Genomic DNA, 18548 nt, shown 5'->3' on the forward strand with positions numbered 1-18548 from the left:
ATCCTGACAAAGCCAGGCTCAAGCTGGGAGATATAGCAGCCTCTTGCACTGGGGGAGTCAATCATGTACAGCAAGGCCTAGCCTTATTTGAAGAGGAAAAAGCAAGAGAAGAGTGAGCTGCAGTGAGCGCTAGTGAGACACAAAGTCAGAAGACTGCTAAAGCCTAGTACGTTTCAGAGGGTGCTTTCCCAGGCCCCACCACAGGCATAGGCAAACTTGGCCCTCCAGATGCTTTGGGATTACAATTCCCATCATCCCTGACTACTGGTCCTGTTAGCTAGGGATGATGGGAGTTGTAGTCCCAAAACAGCTGGAAGGCTGAGTTTGCCTATGCCTGCCCCACCAGGTCTCACCAAGAATCCCAGAACCTGTACCTTTCCTCTTTCTTTGAGCATGTGTGTGTGTGTGTGTGTGTATATATATGTATATGCAGGTTTTGGTGTCTTCGGGTGTCTTCCCGTGTAAGAGTCGGGGTGTCTGTGCGACGTTTCGACGAGGTCTCACTCGTCATCTTCAGGCTGGTGCTTTCGGCTTCTTGTTACTGGAACAGAGCAGAGTCTGGTGTTTGAGTTCCTATAAATACTGTTGAGGGGTGTGGTGTATAGCCTCCAACGTTCTGGGCAGAGAGGAAGTTCCTAGATTAGTGTGCCTTTTCTTCTTTTGTTCCTTAATTACTTGAGGGATATCTTGGGTGATTTCATGAGTGATATTCTGAATACCACTGGGTGGGTCATTAAGTTAATGACCCACCCAGTGGTATTCAGAATATCACTCATGAAATCACCCAAGATATCCCTCAAGTAATTAAGGAACAAAAGAAGAAAAGGCACACTAATCTAGGAACTTCCTCTCTGCCCAGAACGTTGGAGGCTATACACCACACCCCTCAACAGTATTTATAGGAACTCAAACACCAGACTCTGCTCTGTTCCAGTAACAAGAAGCCGAAAGCACCAGCCTGAAGATGACGAGTGAGACCTCGTCGAAACGTCGCACAGACACCCCGACTCTTACACGGGAAGACACCCGAAGACACCAAAACCTGCATTCCTGTACCCGTGAAAATCTACGAAAGCATATATGTATATGTATATACTTTGCCTAAGTCACCAGTTCCCTTGGAACTCTTGCAAACTGGACTCGCAAAGAGCTGTGTCTATTCATTACACATCAGCTGCTATGAATCTTTCAGGCAGCACCAGGTCTGATAATAATAATAATTAGGAATCTACAGTAGTGCCCAGCGAGTAAAGCAAGAGTGTGAACTTGCTCCCTTCGGTGCCCATTGATTTCCCACCTTTGCCAGAATTGGCAAATCTCACTCTTTGGGGGTTGTCAGTTGGCACCGGGTCTTGGAAAAAGCAGTGTTGTCCAAGTTGAAGGGCAGCACAGCAGTTGTATTCATGAAGCACTGGCCTGTGAACACTTTTTTTATTTTATTTTTTTGCTTTAAGAGATGCTGAAACACAGGCTCACGTCAAAGAGCTGCAGACACAGATTGGTGGGAGCAAATGGGGATTTGATTATGCTATTCTATGAAGGCTGATTAACATGTTTTAAAAAGGATTCAAAGGGAAGGCTGAGCCGGAAAGAACTGTTCATCAAACTCCCTTCCCATAAAGCATCCATCCCATCTGCACATGTCTTCCCACCTGGGAGCGGAGGATGTAACTCCTGCATCTCATTTCCCAGCCCACAAACACAATGACAGCAGCGTTCCAGGCTTCACCATTGTCAAAGTGGCACACAGCAAGGCCACTGAGACTTCACGCGATGCAGCAGCAGGGACAGCTCACAGTAGGAGCCCCGCATCCTGGCTGCACAAAGTGCCTTTGTTTAGCAGCATTGCACCTGTTTACGATGGGAGTGCTTGGCACAGGCCATGGCTACTGTGACAGTTCCAGGGAATAAAGAACTGTAAGGCATGGGATATTGATCAGGCTGAAGGAAATTATGAAGCGTTTGTGGATAAGATTCGAAACGGAAAGAGGAGTACATCCTAGTTGGCTCCAGCAGGGCAGGACTTTGGTGCAGATGTCTAGGGCTTCATTCAGCAGAATGGCCAAGAGGGCAGATCAGCAGGGCTGGCTTATCAGATTTTGAAATGAAGTAATACTAGCACCTAAAGGAAAGTGGGTGGGATAAGACCATTAAGTCCAGAGTCTGAAATTAGATAACTGCACCACTGAGCACATCAAACCCTGTAGAGATAATTATCTTTCAATGTGTTACAGTTGGCAGGTTGCAAGCTTTTGAGCTTTGTACTTTGTTCTGAAAACAACAATGCCAAGGTAATCCAAGTACTGTACAAAAGAAAGCTGACGTCTGCAGACCTACATATACTTTTGCACACTGTATTGTTCAACTTACCAAATGTGTGGCCTTTTCCTATTCTGCAGAAAGAGGGAAGTTTTGGAACTCACATGGGCATATTTCAAAGGTCTAAACAGCCTATATTTTCATGCTTTGCTTTGCCGTATATTTTGTTATTTTAAATCTCTGTGGGGGTTCTCTCAGCAAAGAGTATTTCCCCCCAACCTGGATCCTGGTATCCAGGAATTCATTAACAGACAGATAAACAGATAGGCAGATAGATAGATATAGATTTCTCTTGCACCAACATAATGCACATTGGTGAAGGCGTCTCTACCCCCTCTCTGATGTGTCCAACATACAAGAGAGAAATGACCTTGCTGAATTTTAATCTGCTAATGTGTACATAGCCTCAGTTTACTCAAACATCTTCAGGCTTTGACCAGTCACTTTCAAAACTACTTCTGAAGGTGCATAAAAGCTTGAAAGCTAAGAGTCTCTTACGCCAGGAACCTTTCATCTAGAAGCACCCTCAGGTTACTGAATTTGGGACTCCATGACAATGTCTGTGCTTGTTCTACCCATGGAATAGCAGAATCATAGACTATATACAGCCTTGATCCTTGGTAGTGAAAGAGCTAGAGCTTAGCAAGTATTTCATTGGGTTTGTATAGATAGCAAGCTCATTGTGCAGTGGTACCTCAGGTTAAGAACTTAATTCGTTCTGGAGGTCCATTCTTAACCTGAAACTGTTCTTAACCTGAGGTACCACTTTAGCTAATGGGGCCTCCTGCTGCCGCCACGCCATTACTGCACGATTTCTGTTCTTATCCTGAAGCAAAGTTCTTAACCCGAGGTACTATTTCTGGGTTAGTGGATCTGTAACCTGAAGCATCTGTAACCTGAGGTACCACTGTACTAGGTTTTTCTTCCTCATACTCCTCCACCAATTTAGAAACGTTCTCTGGGCTGTCTTGTGATCTGTCTTGTGATCTTCCTTATTTCTGTGCTTCTCCTCAAAACTTCAGAATTTGCAAACTCATGGTCTGAGCTTAAAAAGTGCTATATCACTGCATAAAACAGCTGAGTCTGTGGTTCTCATTGCAAAGGCATAAGTGATGTGTTTACATTAGCAAAGACTACAATCCCACTACTGATATTACAACACCGTCACCCTCCCTGCTGTGATAATTTGTCAAGCACGTGAAGATGAAAAGGAAACGCCAATAGACCGGGAACCAAGTTGTCATGACTTTGTGTAGTTAAGAGGTCCTCATGGAAAATTACATTTTGTGCTCAGGCAGTTTAAAGCAGATTTCTAAGATGCAAGTAATAAGTGGCAGGTTACAAACCTCATTATTATTATTTTTCTATTTTTCTAAATCTACACAACCTCATCTCTTCCCAGAACATCCCATTATGCCCCTTAAGAAGTGTCTCAATTGTTTCCCTGCTATTGTGTAACCAAAGCTTCAGTCCTTATCAAGATGTAAGTACCTCTGAACTCAGCAAGTTTCCATGTAAACATATTTAAGCTCACACTGCAGAGAGTTGGACTAGATGACCCTCAGGATCCCTTCCAACTCTACAATTCTATGATTATATGTTCCACACTGTAATAGTGCTGCACTAAAACAGCTGCTGCAGTGAAGCATTAAACTCTGGAGAGCACAGGGTCAAAAGAATCAGGGAATCCTAAATTCTGGAAGTAGAATTAGATCCTACAAGAATGATTTCCAAACCACCTTGGAAATTCCCATCAGGGAAAGGGGTATAAATAAAATATATAAGAATACATACATACCGTACATAATTTTATTTGTATGCCGCTTTCCGATAGTTAAAACCGTGCTCAAGGTGGCTTTCAACATAACAAAAGTAGTCATAAACAATCAATAAAACATAAAGCACACCACCAAATCAAACAATATAATAATAATAATAATAATAATAATAATAATAATAATAATAATAATGGCTGCCAGCTCCAGAGAAACAGGCAGAGTAAGTGACAACACTTTGGGGAGCAGAAGAGCTACAGTGATGGTTACATCATGGGAGCAACATTAGTGTGGGATCTGTTGCAAGAGATGGCTGTTTGGGGAAACGGGTGAATCTTCTAGAATTCAGAGAATGAGTCTCTCTGGTGCATAGACTCATATAGTTGGGCTGTGTACACATTACCAGCTTGAAACACAGCTTGCTCATTCTTTTTCTCAGTTTGAATTGAAGCAAGTTTTGGGGGAAATGCATCAAAATGCAGCATTTCCTAACAAATGACAGGATAGAAGTGGCTTGTGGCTAGCATCATGTGTACACTGCTTCCCAAATCAGCAGTGGAAACCACACTCGATGCAGAATCAATAGGAGTGTTGGCCCAGCCTTGAAAGACCTTTATTCCAAACTTCTCAATTCAGAACATCCTCTATCAGATGAGTGCCTAGCTTCTGCCTGAAGGACCTCGAGCACCCCGGCAAGTGCCCTCCATGTCAAACTGCTCTGGCTATCAAGAAGTTTCTTCCTAATGTTCCTCTGAAATCTACCCTTAACTCTGCTCTCTGGGGCAGCTGCGAACAGGTATTTGCCCTCTTCTGTGTCACAGCCAAGTGCTGAAATAGGGCTGAAAAGAAGTGTGCATGCACACGAAAACTCATACTAATAACTAACTTAGTTGGTCTCTAAGGTGCTACTGGAAGGATTTATTATTATTATTTATTATTATTTTATTATATTTGTTTTGTTTCAACTACAGCAGACCAACACGGCTACCTACCTGTAGCCTCCCTGGTGTCCCTGCACTTACCACAGGAATAGTTGATAAGCCTGAGAGATAAGGATAACAAGTAGGCTTGTGTTCCTGCAACTCCTGACCTCTAGTGCTAGTGCTTACTAGGTAAACAAACCCATCTGTCTGCAACATAAAGTGTAGAGGTAAGGAGGCCACCACGCAGGAAGAGTAAGGGATAGATGAGAAAAGTGATGCTTAGCTCCATACGAAGGATCACATCAGGGGAAAGGGCCCAAAAGGGCATTAGAGAACCCTTTGTGACATTTGGTGGGTCCCAACAAAGACATTTCCCAACAGCGGATTTTGGGAGTTTATTATCCGCTGAGTATTCACAGGAAGACACAAGCATTTTTAAGCCAACAATGGCTGAGGAAAGCATAAAAAGCGTATCTCTTATTCACAGTGATACATGTTCTGTGTGTGCAAAATTTAGGAGCCAGGCAGTTTTGGAGCTGCCAGGGAGCAAGGGGGTGAGTGCAGGATGCAAGCAGGTGAAGACCTGCTTCTAAGAAAGGCTAAGGAAACAAAGAGAAACTGGTATATAAAAACATGGGGGCGGGGATTGGAAAGCTTAAAAAGTGAGAGGGATTGAAGAAATGGGGAAGAGAAGAGAAATGAGAAGGAAAGAGGAATAAAAGTGAGAGAGGTATTTGGTTCTAAGAAGGATGTGTTAAAAAGAACAAAAAGTTGCAGGGAAAACAATCCAGTCTCTCCATCATATTTTTCTAGCTTCAAAGACCTCACCAATTTTGGCAGCAGCAAAAAGAGGGGGAAAGTAGGCAAAGCATTAGGTTTGGTAGAACTTCACACTTCCCAGTCATCAGATTATCTGTATTTTAAAATTTTAATACCATTTTGATTTCATCACAGCCAGCAGTGGCCAAAGGAGAATGTGGCCCTTTGATCGGCTACACCTTACACAGAGCTACACACATTGTTGGCAGGAGGAGAAATCTACTTCCTGTTCTCATCAGCAACTCAAGTGCCAGTCACCAGGCAGTTTTAAAGTTGAACATCTGAGGCTGGTTTGCTGCACTTCTGCCCATCACATGGGCCATTCCCAGCACACATTTTTACTATATAGGAAAATGAGATGGTCTCTGCAATCCTATAATCAAAATTAAGTCAAATGTATTTAAATAGGGCTTACTCTAAGGAAAGTGGGTATAGGATTGCAGTCTAACTGTTTCAAGGCCCTATTTAAGCCTTGAGTGAGTTACTGGTTCCAGACCCTCCAAGTGTCTCTATTTTCCAGGGACAGTCCTGGATTTACAGAAGCCATCCTGTTTTCTGATTTGATCCCAGAATGTCCCACTTTTCCTTAGGATGTCCCTATTTTCATCAAATAAAGTTTGGAATGTATGGCGTTATGTGACCCCTCAGCCAAGGAGATAAGCAATTATACATCTGAAGGTAGCCCTGTATAGGGAAGATTTTTCATGTTAAATGTTTTATTGTGTTGTGATATATATTGGAAGCTGCCCAGAGTGGCTGGTACAACCCAGTCAGATGGGCATGGTATAAAGAAAATTGTTGTTGTTGTTGAATAGGATGTCCCTATTTTCATCAGAGAAATGTTGGAGGGTATATCGTTCCCTACCATTTTACTCCACTCTAATAAGCACTTCTGGCAGTCTTGGCAGATAAGAGCCATAGGGCCTCTTCTACTAAAGGTGAGGTGTTGACTCCACCCTTTGAGAAATCTGATCTGTTGGCACCAGAATTCTTTGCACCAGCCAAACTAGCCATAGACTTTGCTAATGGCTTCAGGAAGTGGCTTTCCCTTGTGCTTGCAATACCTGAGTACGGTGAGGATTGTAATGGCTCAGGAGCTGATGCAGGCCAAAGGGAGGCTGGGAGATTAATAGAGTCACAAATCCACATTTTAAAAGTTGACTTCCACAGAGTCCTTTTTGAGCACTGGCGGATATCCCAAGCCTCAGTTATGCTTTGAGTATCATTTAGATTCCCACCCCCGCCCCCGCCCTCCCACTGCAAGGTGATATTTTGCAGTCAACTGATGATGAACATTCGCAAACATTCGAAGCCTCTGAATGGTTCAGCCCACACAATATGAATTCAGCAAGCCAGGCTGCCTCACTTGTGTGGCTTGAAAACATGTTCAGCCTTTTGTCAGCTGCGGGGCAGAGGAATGAAAAAAGCACCCTTGTGGCAAAAAAATATGGGCACATGAATTTTACCCATAATCGGCTGCTTCATCCAAGCGCACAGTGTGTACCTATATTATGCCGTACCTTATAATCCGTAAGAGGCATACACATTTTATTTTTGCGTGCTGTACAGTGTTGGGGGCAATTGCCGCTCACTTACTTCAGTGTGTACACACCGAGGGTCTCAGAAGTCGTTTGAATAATGTGAGGAAAAGTAGGGGGGCCTTAATGAAATTTACAAACCCTCTCTGCCTAACGCCTGCAATTACAGACAAAGTGTGCCTCCATACATTTCTAAAAACAGCAGCTAAGGGGGCTGTCATAAAAGCTAAGGAGGGAACATGCCCCAGTGTAATCGAAGCACCGCTTGTCTCCCTCACAGATTATGAAATCCTTCCATGGTTATGCGACCCACGCAGCAGCCTACCTGGTTTTGTAATGTGCAATATGGCAATTAGTAAAACTAGTGGCCAATTAGTGGGCCGAGAAGCTTTTGTCTCACTTGCTTCTCTGAATGACTTCCCCAAATCCCCCCGGGTGAATCACTGCTAAATCAGGTATATAAACATGAAACCTACTTAGGTATTTATTGCAGCCGCTTCCGCAAAGGCTGGAACCAGCGAGCCTTGCAAATCCATTGCTGCTAAGAGGCTTGGCTCGGGAAGTGCTATATATATAACTTGCTCCGGCAGCCCCCGCTCCCCCCGCCAGAGACACCTCCACACACACCACATTCTCTCTATTTCTGGAAGAAACATTTATTTCCAAGTCCTTAAAAATATCAAGGGTGCTTTTTCTCCTCCTCCTTCTTTTACGTAAAAGGCTGATGCTGCCATCCTCTACCCTTCTGCCGGCTGGGGGAGCACAACAGGCAGAGGACTGGCAGGAAGTGCCCATAGGCAGTTAACATGACGTGAAACGTGGGGTCTCGGGCAGGCTGAGGAAATTTTGCCTTCGCAGGAGTTGTATCACAATCTTTTGGGGCTCAGTCATCCTCTTTCCAGGGAGCCTTTTGCTAATCCTTATGCCAACCCCCCCCACTGCAAAATAGTAAGGTAAAGGTAAAAGGTAAAGGACCCCTAGATGGTTAAGTCCAGTCAAAGGCAGCTGTGGGGTTGCAGTGCTCATCTCGCTTTCAGGCTGAGGGAGCCGGCATTTGTCCACAGACAGCTTTCCGGGTCATGTGGCCAGCATGGCTAAACCACTTCTGGCACAACAGGACACCATGACGGAAACCAGAGTTCATGGAAACGCCATTTACCTTCCTGCCACAGAGGTACCTATTTATCTACTTGCACCGGTGTGCTTTCAAACTGCTAGGTTGGCAGGAGCTGGGACAGAGCAATGGGAGCTCTCTCCATCACACGTATTTGAACCGCCAACCTTCCAATCGGCAAGTCCAAGAAGCTCAGTGGTTTAGACCACAGTGCCACCCACAAAATAGTATAACTAGGTTGTGTGCTCACCATACATTTAAATCATTCTTTAAACAGTGGTGCAGCAATAAAACTGCTAGCAAATTTGCAAAGCTAAGCAGGGTCTGGCATGGTTTCCTATTGGATGGGAGACTGCGTGCTGGGATTCCTGCATTCTAGTTGGAAGACTATAGAGCTGACCCTGATCCTACAGTCCTCCATTTTTTGACAAATGCTTTGGAGGAATGGGAGGTGGTTAGAACAGCTCACAGCGTGTTGTACGTACTGGGTTATGCCTGCACATCCAACTCCTTTGATGTGCCCATGGATTTCCTCCTGCCTGGGTTCTCTTTGGACCTGGTGGTTAAGACTGCCATCTGTCTGGTGTTCTTTAGAGGATCTGCTGTGTTAGGCAACAGGCGCATCTCAATTTTCCTCTTTGCAAATAGCTTGAATTTGTCTGCATTTGCATGTGCTAACCTGTGAGCACAGACTGACATACAAATGTGATAACATCACCTGGAACTTTTCACTCTTGGCACTCCCTTGCTGTATCCAAATTCCCCCACCTGTAATGTTTACAGCAGCTCCAGGATTTTGGAATGCCCTACGTTAATCACAGGTTTGAGCTATCCCAGGACTTAAACAAGTCTAAGGAGTGCAGAAAAGTACTGAGAGCCGGGTGGTTGCTGTATGCAAAACCTGAATATTAAATTCCATCTCACAAGGATTGTTCTGTGTCCTGATTCTTACTCCTAACAATCCCCGTTGCCTAGTTTGCTACACTACACAGCCACGTACTAGATTACAAGCCAAGAGTCAAGACTGGTCCTGCATATTGTACTGCAACAGTATGTGTCTGTGACTAGGCCTGGCTTTCTGCACAAGACCAATTCTGGTTTAGAGACATTGCCAGGCTCATCATCCTGTCTCTGCCTTACTTTCTGTCTTCAGATTCCAGGTTGGACAGTGATCTAAAATGCTGATCTTCCTTCCATTCTGGTCAGATAGTTTATTGGCATGAATAATACAGCCGCCCTGTGGAGCGCCCTCATGTCAGATGTCAAGGAAATAAACAACTATCTGACTTTTAGAAGACATCTGAAGGCATTTCAAACAGAGAAGTTTGAAATATTTGATGTCATATTGTGTTTTAATTTGTTGAAAGCTGCCCAGAGTTGTTGTTGTTGCTGCTGCTGCTGCTGCTGCTGCGTTGGTTAATAAAGGATATTCTGACACAGACTGATATATTTTCTTCTTAAAGCATTTAACAGGCTGCGGCACACAGACACACACACACATCCCAAACAGAACAAGTTTTCTGTGCCTAAAAGGTGTCTGTATGCATCCTTGACTGCTTAAAAAGCGACGTTTTGAACATTTTGTCCTGACTGACAACTCCATGAGTCACTTTCAACAACTATCACAGAATTAATTATAAGTAGAATCTGCAAGTGTTACAGGTGGAAAATATAGGTGTGAAGGGTGGTTTTTTTTGGGTCATCAGAAGAGGCATACAAAGTTTGCTAATGGTCCCAATCAGAAGAAAATTGGAACTCAAGGATGGAGTTTTCAGAACTTTCTATCGAAAGAACCCTTGGCCAGATAGGACGACGAAGCAGCTTCCCAGCAAATCCAAATGGTTCATATTAATTTGCAATATGTTCCATTCCTCCCACAGGGATTCTGGGATAATTGCAGCAAGCTAATCCATTCATGAAACATACCCTGCGCACCTGGAGAAGTATAGCTTGGAAGGCAAATCCTGTTCACTTCCCTTTCCCAGCCTTGATAATCCCTCACTCATGGTGGCATCCAGGCCAGAATGCTTTTAAGCTTCAGAAAGTAGACCACTGTGTGCACCATGTTAGGGGGCAGCATGTTAGGGCAAGTCATGCCTCTGGCTTTAAGGTAGCCCCCCTGTGTCCAGCTGCAACATACAATAAGGGACTTAATGGTGGTATTAATAAGCAGTGTGTAACCTGGAAGCAGTCCTTTGCTTCTGACAGTAAGAGCTGTTCGACAGCAGAATGGTCTCCCTTGGGAGGTGTGGACTCTCCTTCGGAGGTTTCCACCCATGGGCATAGCCAGGATTTATGTGGGGGTTACTTAAGTATTTTTATTGACTTACATGATTGGGGAGGCAGCTGCCCCCCTGCCCCCCGGCCACGCCCATGTTTCCACCTGTCCTGGATGCTTGAGCTGAGATTCCTGCACTGCAGGGAGTTGGACCAGATGACTCTCAAGGTCCCTTGGTGTCCTCCAGATATTTTGGATGACAGCTCCCCCTAGCCCACGCTGGCTGGGGCTGATGAGAATTGTCATCCAAAACATATGGAGGCACCGGGTTGGCAAAGGCTGCTGCAAAGTTTCTAGAGCATAGCTCACAGATCATGCTGCACACCTGCTAAGAATGGCTAAATGTTTTGAGCCGGGGCATTTGAATAGCAACTTTCCACAACCTCCGTTTGCTGTTCTGGCACATAACCGTTAAGTGTCCAAGGAAACATTTCTTCTTGAGCAACAATCTTCTTCCTGTGAGAAGCCAGAGATATGCCTTTCCTGGTCCTTGGATGAAGCATTTTGTCCATATACAGTGGTACCTCGGGTTAAGAACTTAATTCGTTCCGGAGGTCTGTTCTTAACCTGAAACTGTTCTTAACCTGAAGCACCACTTTAGCTAATGGGGACTCCCACTGCCACTGCGCTGCCGCCGCACGATTTCTGTTTTCATCCTGAAGCAAAATTCTTAACCCGAGGTACTATTTCTGTGTTAGCGGAGTCTGTAACCTGAAGCGTATGTAACCTGAGGTACCGCTGTATACTGTGGGGATCACATGTGCTATAGCAGCACCATTCATTTTCCTGAATTTTAGCCCCCATGGACCCCAGATCTGCTGTGCACAAAGTTGGCTACCCAAGTCATTCTAGGAGACCCTTAGCACAAGTCTATCACTAGTTAGTTACAGCCTCTCTCCCTCCGTCCAATGAGCTCAGAGCAGTGCTTTGGCTTCACAACAACCCTGCAGGGTAGGTTAGGCTGAGAAAGTGACTTGTCCTTTCAGTGAGCTTGAATGAGAATGATACTTGAATGGGGATGTAAGCCCAGGCACTTCCCACATCTAAATCTAGCATTTGAATCACTGCAACATACAAATTCACCAGATAGTTAGATCACCGTTCTCAGATGCAAGCAATGGTGTTTGAAGGTGGGGGTATGTCACCCCCATTTTATCTGTTTGCAGTAGAAACACTAGTATCCATGAAGCAAGAATGTTTTCTGTATAAAGTATTTTCCTTCATACGCTGTTCAGGACAGAGGGTTGCTCCATGAGTGTACAGTGAATCACTTCAAACCGCCATCAGTTATTGACTGCTGAAGTGTTTATATGGGGGTGATCAGGGAGAGTCAGCATGCGAGGCTGGTAAGGCGATGGCAGCTTCTGTGGGGGAGAATGGGCAAGCATTTTAGTATCACAAAGCTCTTCTTCAAGCAACCTGGGAAGCTTTAAATTTAGCTCTGAGCTTTCAGTCATAGTGAACCATGGCTTCCTATATTCTGTGACACCCAGTTTTGTTTGTTTAATGCTACCAACTTAAAGTGCTAAGGGGTTATTATAAAGCTAGTAACTAACGTGGCATTGCAAAGTAATATACTTGGAGTTATTTTTAGCTTTAATAGAGAACAGCTCGAAAGCTTTCACATTGTCACCTACGGAAACCCGATTTACAATTTACAAAAACAATAGCTTAGGTTACAGGGTACGAATTATTTACTCCCTCATTTCTCCATTACTCACAGGCCCATGTTGTGGCAGCTGTCCTTCGACTTTCTCGTCCCACCACCCCATTTTACTCCCGTACAGGTACATGTGTCCTTCTGATCCCTTCCGCTAATGCAGTCACCAAGTCTTGGCATCAGCTAGAATGAAGTCTGTAGGTTCATAACAGGAGTCCTGCCCTGGATCAAGAAGAATGGGGCTTCTCCTCGCTGGAGACATCACAGACATGAGTATATGGACTGGGATCTCAGCTAAGCATGTTGGCTACTGGCTCAGACCCAAGTCGATAGCCTCACTATAAGGGAGCCAAAAAGAATGGCTTGGGGTGGTGCGCTTTCAAAGGCAGAGACAAATACAGGAAACACAAATGACTGTACCTGATTTAAATTTATTTTCTCGACCACCCCCGCCTCCAGGTTTCCCAGTCATACACTTCGGATGTTTTTCTGCCTCACTTCCTTATTTACATTTCTCTGCCATCCACAGATGCTTAAAGTGTTTTTCAGGGGGAAGGGAAAGAGATTGTATGCGAGGGTAAAATTACATTGATTTAGCCAATCAATTCCCTAGTTATATTAAATCTGTTGCGACCATCTATAATGATAAAGGGGGAGCTAAGTGGTTATTGGACTCCAGCTCTTATCGACCTCCTTCAGCATGGCCAGCAATCAGGGATGATGGAAGTTGCAGGACAACTACAACTGGAGGGGGTGCCACATTGGCTATTCCTGTACTTGAGACACACACACACTTAGACTTTTGGTTGCTGACTGAAAAAGACTAAGGCTGCAACCCTAGGCTGCAACCCTAGGCACACTGACTTGAGACTGAGTCCCCATAAACTCAGCGGAATTTATTTGCAAGCAAACATGCAGGGGACTTGGATGTTGCTCAGCCCTGTGTCTCCCCCAGACCCGCTTTCTGGTAGTTCACAAAACATTCAGAGTGAGCAGAAAACCACCTGAAGACTCACTGAAATGTCTTGCTTTTCCTAAAACCAGCCCCCTTGGTGACTTGACCAGAGGAAGCCCTTACCTGTAGGACACCTGTTTTCTGATGGTCAAGTGCAGAAACTGATCCTCCATCTGTGCCCTTAGGGACGGGCCTGCTTCGGCTCTCTCCTCTTCCGGCTGCGGGTTCAAGTTGTGGCCCAGCTGCAGGCTGGGGGGCAGTGACTTCCCGGCTCCGAGAACCCTCCATTCTTCTCTTGCAGAGCCTTGCCAGCTTGCTTTAGCTCCCCTGGCTGCTTCCTCTTCTCCAGCAGAATCGCATCCTCTCCAGGTCCTGGGAGAAGCTTCAGCCATTCTCTCCCAAGGAAGACGGACTCAGGCACTTGCTACCCAAAGGATCACAATACTCAGCCCTGCTGTTCTTGGCGGTGGGTTTGGATTTCTTCGGAAGGAAGGAGAGAGAACAAGGAAGTCAGCTTGCTTGGCTGAGAAGATTTGACAGGTTCTTCAATGGGTGGCTATTGTTGCTTTAGAATTATCACTCATCAGCCTCATTCATTCAGGGAAACAAAAGCACGAGGAATTCCGGGGAGGGAGGGGGATCCCAGAAACTTAGACAAGACGGAGGAATTACACACACACCCCAAATCCAGCTGCCTTTCCAGAGAGGCCGGAAGATTTTTTTAAAAAATGGGAAGAAGTAGTTAATATGACGGCCAAAAGAGAAAAGGAGGCAGAGAACTCGGGAAGGATCAATTTCCGCCAGAGGAGATGGGGAAGCCTTCTTCTTTTTCTGTTCTTGCTGGAGGGAGAAAAGGACCAGTCAGGGTTTCTTCATGACCTGGGATCCGGTGCTCTCCACCTCGGCGTCTTCCTCCAGAGCAGCCAGGACAGCCGTGATAAGAAAGCACCCGCGGAGAAGGAGAGACTCCGCGGACCCTGCTGCCGCAGAAGACAAAGCAAAGGGAGAGACGGAGGGGGGGGGGAGAGGGAGGGAAGGGGGCTGTGCTAACGCTACACCGGAGAGCAGTGTCACCTAAGAGACACTCGGAAGCCGGCACTTAACCCTTTATAATCCAGACAGAACCGAGCCCAGGAACTGTGACCTGATCCTAGAATGCCCTGAGAATTGGTTGAGAAAGGATTCGATCTTCAAGGGATCCTCTAGTCTGACCTCCGTGCACACGTGGAAATCCGAAGGGTGTGAACAAGACCACACACGAAGAAGAAAGGTGGGTGAGTGGTCTGCTAGGGTGATTTCTGATGGATAAAGAATAGGGTTCACCCAATAATAGCGTGTTTTATTTATTTATTTATTTAAACATAGTGGGCGGGGCGTAGCTGTTCCTTTGGCAACTCGGTGATCTCCAGCTGTTTTAGACTAGTCGCATCCAGCTGTAGTCGAAAACAGCTGGGGGGCACCAGGTGCTGTACAAAAAGAGTGAATAGATGTTTTAATTCACTTTTTTTGTCTTAGGCAAGTCACGCCTCTGTAAAATGGAAATAATAATGACCCGCTTCGCAAAGGAAACACCGTGAAATCATTTTTTTTTAAAAAAAATCCTTCTTACTTATCCGTATAATGAGGTGGGAGTAAGAATGGGTGCTTGCAGGAAACAGATGGGAATGAAACTTTTATAGCTTGCTGTACTATATATAGTGCTATCAAAATAAGAAAATAATAAAAAGGACTCTTAGGGGGTGTAAGGCTTTAGCTTCTTCCTCTGGAAAAATGGCTGCATGCTTGCCTTTAGCAGAAGGGAATAAACTTCAGGTAAATCTCATTATCCCAAGACTCTCCCGATTTATTATTGCTGGTTAAATGTGATTCTCTCCAGAGCTGACACCTCCCTTGCTCTCTGTGCATCAAATAGTTGGGCAACTGTCAGGGGTACCTACTGGACAGTGCCCAGGACATGAGTCATAATAAAAGACAAAATGCATGCATGCACATAATGTGGGCATTCTTTAAAGGTTTGTTTTTGCTTTTATCTCTTTAGTTCTTTCTGGGATGAGTACTTTTATACTCTACAAGGTGAATACCCAAGTCTTCCTTTACAAGAAACAAAAGCATGTCAACAATTAAGAATTGAACACCTTTCCTTCTCACCAATATACCCCAATTCTTATTTGTTTCCCACCCACCCCCTACCGTTCACTTCCCCTCTCTAACACAGGAGGGCACAGTTTCCATTTTTTTAACCCCCCACCCCCAAAACGAAACAGGTACAGTGTTACCCCAGGTTAAGAACTTAATTCGTTCTGGAGGTCCGTTCTTAACCTGAAACTGTTCTTAACCTGAGATACCACTTTAGCTAATGGGGCCTCCTGCTGGTGCCGCCACCGCGTGATTTCTGTTCTCATCCTGAAGCAAAGTTCTTAACCTGAGGTACTATTTCTGGATTAGTGGAGTCTGTAAACTGAAGTGTCTGTAACCTGAAGCGTCTGTAACCCGAGGTACCACTGTACTGTATTTTTCTCCCAGCAGCTTGGCTATCCACTAATGAAGTTGCCTAACACATCCTCCTGTGCTTGCAGGGAAGGGTTAGGGCAAGTGGAATTCTTCCTAGGTCTTCTTGCATCTGTCACCTCTACATCTCTACCCTGCTCCCATGTCTCTTGGTCACACTGGAAAGTATGCACCTGGCTTCTAGAGGCTAAGACAGCATTGCACCAGAAAGCAAGCACGACTTGGTGAATGGGCAGGGATGCTCTGAGGACTGGAATAAATTATACCAGTAGAAACTGACTCTATTACATGAAGTACCCAGCCAATGGGGATGTACAGCACATGCAGATATTTATTCTCTAAAGAACCAATTTGATCTTGATGCACAAAGATCAGGCAACATTCAGAAATCTTCCCTTCCTCTCTCTCTCCCGCTACCACCCCCACATTTATGTATGTATGTATGTATGTATGTATGTATGTATGTGAAACCACAGCAGGATTGTGCCTGGTCTGCATTTGTAATTCAGGGGATGAAGCATCTGACTGTCCTCTCCAGAGATCTGTAGTGCCATTTATATACAATTTCTTATCACCAAAGGGTGTGAATCTGCTTGGCCACCAATCCTTCCTATTAACCAGAATCTTGGCCTGGTTGCTGACCATCACCTCTCATCTGTTGCCTAGAAGAAGAAGAAGAAGAAGAAGAAGAAGAAGAAGTGGAGGAGGAGGAGTTTGGATTTGATATCCTGCTTTATCACTACCCTAAGGAGTCTCAAAGCGGCTAGCAATCTCCTTTCCCTTCCTCCCCCACAACAAACAGTGAGTGAGGCTGAGAGACTTCAAAGAAGTGTGACTAGGCCAAGGTCACCCAGCAGCTGCATGTGGAGGAGCAGGAAAGCGAACCCGTTTCACCAGATTACGAGTCCACTACTCTTAACCTCTACACCACACTGGCTCTCCTGAGAGCAGGCAGCCTTTCAGTAATGGAAAGGAAGAGGCGTCAGAGTGAGTTCCTCTCCTTCTGTCTCTCAGCTGTCTCATAAAGCCCAACCAGGTTCAGGTCTGCCATCTTTCTTTTTCTGGGGCTCAGTTATCCTCCAGCACAAAAGGGGATTTCAGCATGGCATGCACGCATATCTGCGAGAAGGAGCTGCTTGAGATTTGCAAGAGAAACCGTGCCTGCTCTTTGCAGACCCGAAACCGCCATGAGGAAATAATGTCAGCAGCACCTGGGAAGTGAAAGGGTCCTTGAATCTGCGCACCAGAAACAAGTCATGTCACTTGTGTGACATCTCCGCCTTTTACATTCTCTTTGCCTCGCTAGGGTTACACCCATCAATCGCTTGACATCTCAGCCCCCCACACTTCCCACATCTTCCTACTGCCTTGTCGTGACTTGTCATTTAGCCAAACTCCCCAGGCTTTCCTTTCAAATCTCTCCCATGACTCAGCCCCATCAACCCCCAGATAGCATTAGTTCCTCTTCTCCAGATCAGCTGTCATCTCCTCTGCCCAAGGTGCACATTCAGCCAGTGAAATGTACATTCATTTGGTGTATCTTACATACAAGATACTATCAAATGGTGGCACTTTGTTAGAGTAAGGCTTGGACTATGAGCTGTTTTTGCTGCACCTATGCTCTTATTTCCACCTTCCCAAGAGAGAGGCCAGCTCTGCATGGGCCTCACAGTAGCCAGAGTAGCCAGACATGGGTGGCTAGACCTTTCAAAAAAATCATTTGGCTCCAAGGATTAATGCTCCCTTCTGCCCATGAACAGAGATCAGCCTTGCAATTGCTTTATTTCTCCTCTGCTAGACCACTGAAATACAAAAATGGATTCTGTGCTGTTTAAAGCTCAATGTTCTTTATGCTTCCGCCAGATAGCCAGAGGCTGATCTAGCTGAGTCAATATGCTTCTCACATTTAAAACCAGCCTAAGGGGATTTCACAGCAAACATGAGTCTGAAACTCTCCATGGGCAAAGGAGGCTGGGTGGGGGATTCTAGGGAGAAAGTGACTGTCAGTGGGTGGGCGGGGGGGGGTTAGTCACCAACCTGTCTCTCTTCTCCAATGCAGGCCACTTCCTCCTGTTGGTCATTGCAGCTGCTGCAATGTAATGTGTGTAGCTTGCTAAGCAAGTCTCATGTTGGCTATCTGGAATACAGTGGTACCTTGGTTTAAGAACAGCTTAGTTTAGGGGTCAGCAAACATTTTCAGCAGGGGGCTAGTCCACTGTCCCTCATACCTTGTGGGGGGCTGGACTATATTTTGAAGAAGGAAAAAAATGAATGAATTCCTATGCCCCACAAATAACCCAGAGATGCATTTTAAATAAAAGCACACATTCTACTCATGTAAAAACACGCTGATTCCCGGACTGTCTGTGGGCCGGATTTAGAAGGCGATTGGGCCGGATCTGGCCCCTGGGCCTTAGTTTGCCTACCCACGGCTTAGTTTATGAACAATTTGGATTAAGAATGCTGCAAACCCGGAAGTAGGCATTTTGGTTTGTGAACTTTGCCTTGGAATAAGAACATGTTTTGCTTCCTGTTGAGTGTGTTCCATTTGTAAATTGAGTCCCCACTGCTATGGGAAAGCACACCTTGGTTTAAGAACACTTTGGTTTAAGGATGGACCTCCAGAACGAATTAAGTTCATAAACCAAGGTACGACTGT

General features: G+C 45.2%; 1 protein-coding gene across 2 annotated transcripts in view; it reads right to left on the reverse strand.

The window, feature by feature from the left end:
• DGKZ (diacylglycerol kinase zeta) overlaps nucleotides 1–14374 on the reverse strand; it is a 157320-nt gene extending 142946 nt beyond the window's left edge. The window contains exons 1-2 of one of the 2 annotated variants that reach the window (XM_082223964.1): nucleotides 14261–14366; nucleotides 13505–13861 (exon numbers count right to left, since the gene is read on the reverse strand). In XM_082223964.1, the coding sequence (XP_082080090.1) occupies nucleotides 13505–13773 (269 nt within the window). In that variant the 5' untranslated portion in view covers nucleotides 13774–13861; nucleotides 14261–14366. Of the gene's footprint in view, nucleotides 1–13504 lie in introns of both variants that reach the window. The other variant, XM_082223962.1, reaches the window with a different exon arrangement.
• Nucleotides 14375–18548: the final 4174 nt, after the last annotated feature.

Source organism: Podarcis vaucheri (assembly GCF_965113315.1).
Source record: "Podarcis vaucheri genome assembly, chromosome: 1".
Taxonomy (NCBI): domain Eukaryota; kingdom Metazoa; phylum Chordata; class Lepidosauria; order Squamata; family Lacertidae; genus Podarcis; species Podarcis vaucheri.